At 51.9% G+C, this 6920-nt stretch overlaps 3 protein-coding genes across 3 annotated transcripts; 1 reads left to right on the top strand and 2 right to left on the bottom strand.

Moving 5' to 3' along the window:
• Positions 1–663: 663 nt before the first annotated feature.
• On the bottom strand, positions 664–2927 carry ANOM_007996 (C6 zinc finger domain protein; the record flags this gene model as incomplete). Its single annotated transcript, XM_015553252.1, has 4 exons — positions 664–1051; positions 1106–1270; positions 1323–2038; positions 2088–2927. The coding sequence occupies 4 exons, from the start codon at positions 2925–2927 to the stop codon at positions 664–666; spliced, it is 2109 nt and encodes a 702-aa protein (XP_015404057.1).
• Positions 2928–3575: 648 nt separating this feature from the next.
• On the bottom strand, positions 3576–5212 carry ANOM_007995 (aldehyde dehydrogenase ALDH; the record flags this gene model as incomplete). Its single annotated transcript, XM_015553251.1, has 3 exons — positions 3576–4759; positions 4823–5022; positions 5079–5212. 3 exons carry the CDS (start codon positions 5210–5212, stop codon positions 3576–3578), a joined length of 1518 nt encoding a protein of 505 aa, XP_015404056.1.
• A 716-nt stretch (positions 5213–5928) lies between these two features.
• ANOM_007994 (dihydrodipicolinate synthase family protein) lies at positions 5929–6825 on the top strand (the record flags this gene model as incomplete). Its single annotated transcript, XM_015553250.1, has 1 exon — positions 5929–6825. The coding sequence occupies one exon, from the start codon at positions 5929–5931 to the stop codon at positions 6823–6825; it is 897 nt and encodes a 298-aa protein (XP_015404055.1).
• Between the last annotated feature and the right edge of the window lie 95 nt (positions 6826–6920).

Here is a 6920-nt window from a genome sequence, read left to right as displayed (position 1 = left end):
CGCCTTCGTGCGCTTCCAGACGGCGACGGGGCGCTTGAACACTAGGTCCCAGACGATTACCCAGCCGTCGGCATCGCCGGAGACGAGCCGCAGGTTTGGTGGAAAATGTGCAGGGCGTGGATTGGGGAGCATGGCCGCGGAGAATGTAAGTTGGACTTGCTGGTGGTTGCAGCTGGGTGGGGGCGCTCATTGGTTACTTGCGGTTGGGATCAGATTATGTATCAACTATTATGGGTGGATTCTTGGGTATGTCTCCTGTAGTGTTTATATGTCCTTTTATGTTCGGTTTGATGAAAGTAGTTGAAGATGATGGAAGGATATGTGGATATGGCTGGCAAAAGTCTTGGCACTGGATACGCAGTAGATAAATATTTACTCATCATCGATCGTGAGAGGGAATAATGCAAGCACGAAATATTATCCGGAGAGTTTTTTTTCGTAGTTATTGCTTTAAACAGTTGCATTTTATATAACCCAAAAACCGAAAGGCTTTCTCTATAACCTGTACCACTAATACCACATTATATGGACCAGATGTCTAACCCAATAGCGAAAGAGAAAAGCAACATCATGAAAGGTATCATAAGAATAACGCCGGCAAAGGGTATCGCACAAATGATGAACAAGTCCCACAGAACGCCGTCATACCGTTACAAATAACATCTATAAGCTCCCACATTGGTAATCACTGATTTGATGCGGCGCAACGTAATGATCTTGATACGGGTGATTATCCATGGAGAAATCCGCAAACGCCATGATAGGGTTGACAACCCCCGGCGGCATCTTAAGGAGAGTCGAAGCAGGGTCGATGTCGAAGGTGTGGTCGCTAAGCAAAGGCAGTGCATTTGGATCTGCCGGAACTGGTTGATGTTGCTGGGCTGGATTCCAGCCCCATGCTTGTTGAAGCCCCTCTTTGACTTGTTCAGACCTCCATCCGGTCTCTTTGGTGATATCGTCAATGATCCCGAAGACCTCTTCCTGAGCCTCCTTGGCAGCGAGACATTCGGCAGCCACGGCCAAAAAACGAATGGACAGGCTAGCGACTCCTCTGATTGCAACTGTTAGAACCAACAACGACGTATCTAGAACATACACTGCTTACTTGTCTTTCACATTTGCAACAATCCCGCATATGTCATGCGCATGGCTTTGCTGCACGCTTTGCATCTCAGGGCTGAACTCGTTTTCAAAGGGATGCGTTTTTGTGAGGAGAATTCGAGTCGTATGGTAGAACAGCCGAGCTATAATTGAAGCTCGTTTGATAAGCCTGACGACAGTTAGCTAGGGTAGTTGATTGTCAAGGCTCACAATGTACCCACCATATCTTTGGAAACGCGGATTTCGAGTTGGTCTGCCACGACGGCAGAAACGCAAGAGGCATCATGGAGCGAGGCACGGCCTTCGCCCATTTATCACACCAGTCATTGTATATAGTCCATTCCTGACAGCGATGATTGATCTCCATGTCGTTGGTTGAACGATCCAAGGGCTGGAGTTGAGACATGGACGACCGAAGATTGACGACTTTGGCACAAATATAGACCATGCGGTGGGTCCACAGTTCCTCATTGCCTGCAACACTGGGGTGGGCTTGTTCGAAGTCCATATTTACACCCCATGTGTCGGGATCCCAAGCCAACGCCCAATTGAAATGCAAACAACTGAGCAGTTCCATACTAACATTCAGCCAGAAACAGGCCCCCCCGAGACCTTGAGTCCTCGCGTCCCAGTGACACTCCTTAATGAGGGCTCGTGCACCAGCGATGTGGTTCATCCCATGGATTGATGGGAAAGATTTTGAACACATTAGCTCATAGACATTGAGGACGACAGCTGTTGTCGCACATAAGGCAGAGTCTCGGTCTGGGTCATGTAGCGCGCTAAGGAGATCCCTAGAAGCCGCATCATGGAAATATGAGGCTTTTTCTTCTCCGTAGGAAGGATTCTTAAGGTATACATGACGGGCGCCACATGCCATGAACGCCCTCAAGAGCATCGGTTCTCCTAGCGCATGGAACGGCAAGATATGCGTAAACTGATCATGTCAGGAACGACATAATGTTTTCAAGGACCGTGAAACTCACATGTTTTACATCGTTCATCGAGTCCATCCATTGACCAACTTCTTCTACAAAGACTTGCATCAGGAAGACATCGTCGGGGTCCTGAAGACATGCGTAGTTATTGGACTTTACATCCCCCTTTCCAGCCGAGTTGAAAGGCGCATACGAAGCGCTTTGATCTAGAAGAGGCTGATATGGGGGATGAGGATGGCTACCAAACGTAGCATTTATACTGGCCGGTTGAGCCCCCGGACCCGCTCCAAACGAGGGAGCGGCATGCGGATTATACGCAGACGGAAGAGGGCTCGTGAGATTGCCCGCCTTCGAAGGAGGGTCCGCTACTGGCGGGGGATATCTCTCAAATCCCCCAACATACTCAGAAGCTATATGTCTAGACTCGTCACGGAACGTCACCCGGGATCCCGGAGGGCGTGGAATATAGTGAGGAGGCGCTACCGTTTGGGTATCGATGAAATTGAGACGAACTCCACGTCTGCATATCCGGCCTGATTTCCGGCAATTCTGGCACTGATGCAAAGCCTCGTCACACTTCAAATGGCGCTCTCGGCAAGTGAGGCAGCCGGTTCGGACACGCCTGGGCTTCCGTGCGGTGTCCTTTCGTCGGCCGGTATCGCTGCCTGGTGTCCGTGCGACGCTCATTGTGGTGCTGTTCGGGGTTAGGACTCCTTCACCAAATGGGCTTTCTCGAGCATTGTCATCTGTGGCTAGCTTGTCCGGGGTTGGAATGTCTACTTCCAGGCCAGGCGTATCTGCGGTTTGGTCGGTCGCTGCCACCTCTATAGAGACATCCAAATCGGGCGACAGCAAGGCATTGCCCTTGATAGTAGAAACCGAAGCCATATCAACGCTCGATGTAACACCCCAGACGCTTCTTGAGCCACTTTATATCCAGCGCCCAATATTGTTACGTAAAGCCTCACGATCAGCCGCAACGACCAGGCCCCCAGCGCATTGTGACTACCTGTAAGATTCCCGCTTGCGTAGAGATACTGACTGTCGTTTCTGTCGGAGTTACGGATGGCGGCGACGATTGATAATGGAAGCAAGTACTACAATCGAGCGGGGAAAGGTAAAAAAGAAGATCTTCTTGTATTAATCGGGCCATGAAAAAGCGACGGATATTCTTCGGCACCTGGAGGGAAACAGGTTCTTGTCAGTCTAGTCCAGTCAATGATGAGCCCCGTAGCGAGCTACAGGTTGTACCCCATTTTCAAAACGCAGCGCGGAAAAAAGCGGCAGCAGTCCATACCCTTACCAAGGCCAATCAATATGCACCGAACCCACAGAGCGATTGGTTGATGAGAGAGAGTGTGTGTGAAACTGAACGACCCCGAAGATTTGCGGGGAGATAACCAACATCCCTCTAGACCAGAACGGGACTAGCGCATCCTTCACCGGACTTTATCAAATCACCTCTGTAAGGCCGACAACGTGATTGTTCATTTGTCTGCTCGATATCCAATACATGTATTTCATTCTCGTGGCTTTCTACAGTTTGGTTCCCATATTAACATGTACAGCCTTCACTTGGCTGTACGCCTCAAGTCCAGCTTCACCTAATTCGCGCCCGATTCCACTCTGCTTCACTCCTCCGAACGGTACCCGAGGATCGCAGTCCTGGCTGCTGTTGATCCAGACCATACCAGACTCAATCTCAGCAGCAACCCGGTGGGCACGCTCAAGGTCCTTGGTGAAGACCGCCGCACCAAGGCCATAAGTGGTATCATTTGCACGCCGGATGGCTTCTTCCTCCGTCTCAAATGGCACAATGACAACTACGGGCCCAAAGATCTCCTCCCGATAGATCCGCATCGAGTCCGTAACATTCGTGAAAACAGTCGGGCGAACATAGTATCCCGACTCGCCGTTGCTGTTGGGTGGGTGAGGGCCTCCTCCGGAAGCCACCGTCGCGCCCTCCGAGATGCCCACTTGAATGTACTCGAGCACCCTATCGTATTGAGCGCGGGTCACCTGGGGCCCTTGGAAGGTGCTCTCATCCCACTGGTCTCCGATCTTAGATGTGGTCTGAATCTCGCTCTTGAACTGCTCAACAAAGGCATCGTAAATGTCCTTCTGGACCAAGATCCGCGACGTAGCAGTGCAAATCTGGCCCTGGTTGGACATGATACCGAAATGGGACCATTTCACGGCCTGCTCCATATCGGTATCGTTGAACACAATCAGGGGCGACTTTCCTCCCGTCTCCAGAGTAATATTCTTCAGGCTGCCCGCAGCCATCTTCATAATCTCGCGCGCGGTAGCAGTGGAGCCGGTGAACGCCACCTTATCGACCAAGGGGTGCTGCACCAACGCGGCACCGGCCTCCCGACCGTATCCATTGATGATATTAACAACACCCTTCGGGAAGCCCGCTTCCTTGATCAAGGATCCCAGAACCAGGATGCTCAAGGGCGTCTGCTCCGCAGCCTTAATCACAACCGTATTGCCACAAGCCAGGGCAGGACCCAGCTTCCAGGCGGCCATGGACAGCGGGTAGTTCCACGGGATGATCTGGCCCACCACACCGATGGGCTGTCTGATTGTGTAGGCGAACTTCTGGGGGGTTGTGTTGATCGTCTGACCGAACGTCTTATCGGCCCAGCCACTGTAGTACCGGAAGGTGGTAATAGCTTCCACCAGGTCCTCGCTCAGGGCAACATGGTATGGTTTTCCTGGGTCATCAATCAGTACACACACACACATACAATTGGGAACTAGACAAAGATTCCGCTCACCGTTATCCCACGCGTCAATCGTAGCGAAAAGCTCCTTATTCTGCTCGATCAAGTCGGCCAACCGGCCCATTAACATTCCTCGGTCTGTGGCGGGGAGGAGCTTCCATGAATCATGCTTCAAGGCCGCTTTGGCGGCATTGACTGCCTTGTCGACGTCCTCGGCACCGGCCGCGTAGACAGAGGCGATTTCACGGGTGGTTCTGGCATGGGCGTTAGTTTTTCAAAGATAATTGATAAGGTCTGGTAAATAGCATACGCAGGATCAATAGAAGCGATCGTCTGCCCAGGTGTAGACTTCACAAATTCATTGTCGATAAACAATCCCGTGGGCTGTTTATACCGGCGACCATTTGGCGCTGTGATATCGAGGAAGAGATCGAGATCCGACATGGCGGGGGTATGTATGACTCGTTCAAGAAATGAAAAAACCCAAAGTAACAGAGTCGGGTATAATAAAGTCAGCAGTATGAAAAGAAAAACAAAGCAAAAGTTGAAGAAGAATATCAGAGAACCGTCCAGCTATGCACGCCTAGAGGCCATGAGCTTTATCTACACGAAAAAGACAAGCAAAGCAGAGCTAACCCCACTAACCACAGCTTTCAAACCAACAGCCAAATGTCCACTGAATCGACCCCGAAATTGCCCCTCCGTGGGGTTCGCTCGGGTACACATACCGTATGCACGCAAGTGATTTGAGGGGGTTGCAATTTAGCGCATTCTGAGTCCAGCCTTATCGGAGTTCATCGCGAGACTTTAGGGTTGCATAGTCTGCTGCCCGAAACAGGCAGGTCGTTCCGAAACCGATACTCATTCCGAGTTTCAACTTCGACCCTTATTGATAAGTATTATGTATTGAATTATTAATCTTCATGTGGATCATCATGCACAGGGAGACTATACCCCGGATCCATAGATCCAGCCGTCGGAATGACAACTTACTTCAGAATCATATCCAACAACCACAACCACCCAAGGAAGGCTTTTCCGGCACACTCGTAGATATAATAAACCATGCCACCAACCAGAAACATAACGTATAGCCAATTCAATATATTCATACCCACACTACATTCTAAGAAACATATCCCAACCACCTAACCAAAAATATGAGCAACCAAGAACTCACGGGCGTCATGGTCGCCCTGATCACCCCCTTCACAGACGACGGCAGCAAGATCGACGAAGCCCGTCTGAAGTCCCACATCGAGCGACTCCTCCAAGCCGGCGTGCACGGCCTCGTCCCCGGCGGCAGCACAGGCGAATTCACAGTGCTGTCCCTCGCCGAGCGCAAGCAACTCACCGAGCTGTGCGTCAAGTACGCCGCGGGCCGCGTGCCCGTGGTCGCCGGCACAGGCGCCACCTCGACGCAGGAGGCAGTCGAGCTGGCCAAGCACGCCGGGGAGGTCGGCGCGGCAGCAGTGATGGTCGTGCCGCCTTTCTACGACCCGGTCAATTACGAACAGCTCACGGAGATGATGAGCGAGATCCACACCGAGTCGAAGCTGCCGATCATGTACTACAACATCCCGTCCGCGAGCGGGCTGACCTTGACGCCGCAGCAGATCGCAGATCTGTCGAAGGTCGGCGTCAAGTACCTCAAGGATACCTCCGGGAATGCGCCGGCGTACACAGAGCTGGTCTTCGGCTTGTCGGATAAGATCACCGCGTTCAACGGCTGGGATACCCTTACATTCTATGGTCTGGCGGCTGGAGCGCCGGGCTGTGTGTGGGGTGCCGCGAACATTATCCCGGAGTTGGCGGTGCAGCTGTGGGAGGCTATTGCTGTGCAGGGTGATTTGAAGCGTGGTCGGGAGCTTTGGGCCAAGGCTTTCCCTGTCTGCAAGTTCCTCGAGTCGCATAACTATGCTGCTGCGGTGAAGACTGGCGTTGAGCTGACTGGTCAGCCCACTGGTGGTCTGCGGAAGCCCTTTGCCCTGTTGGCGGACCAGCACAAGGCTGAGTTGGCGTCGTACATGCAGTCGGCGGGTGTGAAGACTGTTTAAGGGGTGGTTATTGGGAGGAATATATCAGCATTATTGACTCATGTGAGACGTGACATCCCGGCGTTTTGTGCTTCAGCTTTCTATCTGTGAATATG

This window comes from Aspergillus nomiae, assembly GCF_001204775.2.
Source record: "Aspergillus nomiae NRRL 13137 chromosome Unknown contig00289, whole genome shotgun sequence".
Taxonomy (NCBI): domain Eukaryota; kingdom Fungi; phylum Ascomycota; class Eurotiomycetes; order Eurotiales; family Aspergillaceae; genus Aspergillus; species Aspergillus nomiae.
Note: the sequence above shows the minus strand (reverse complement) of the source record. Positions and strands in the feature narration are given on the sequence as shown.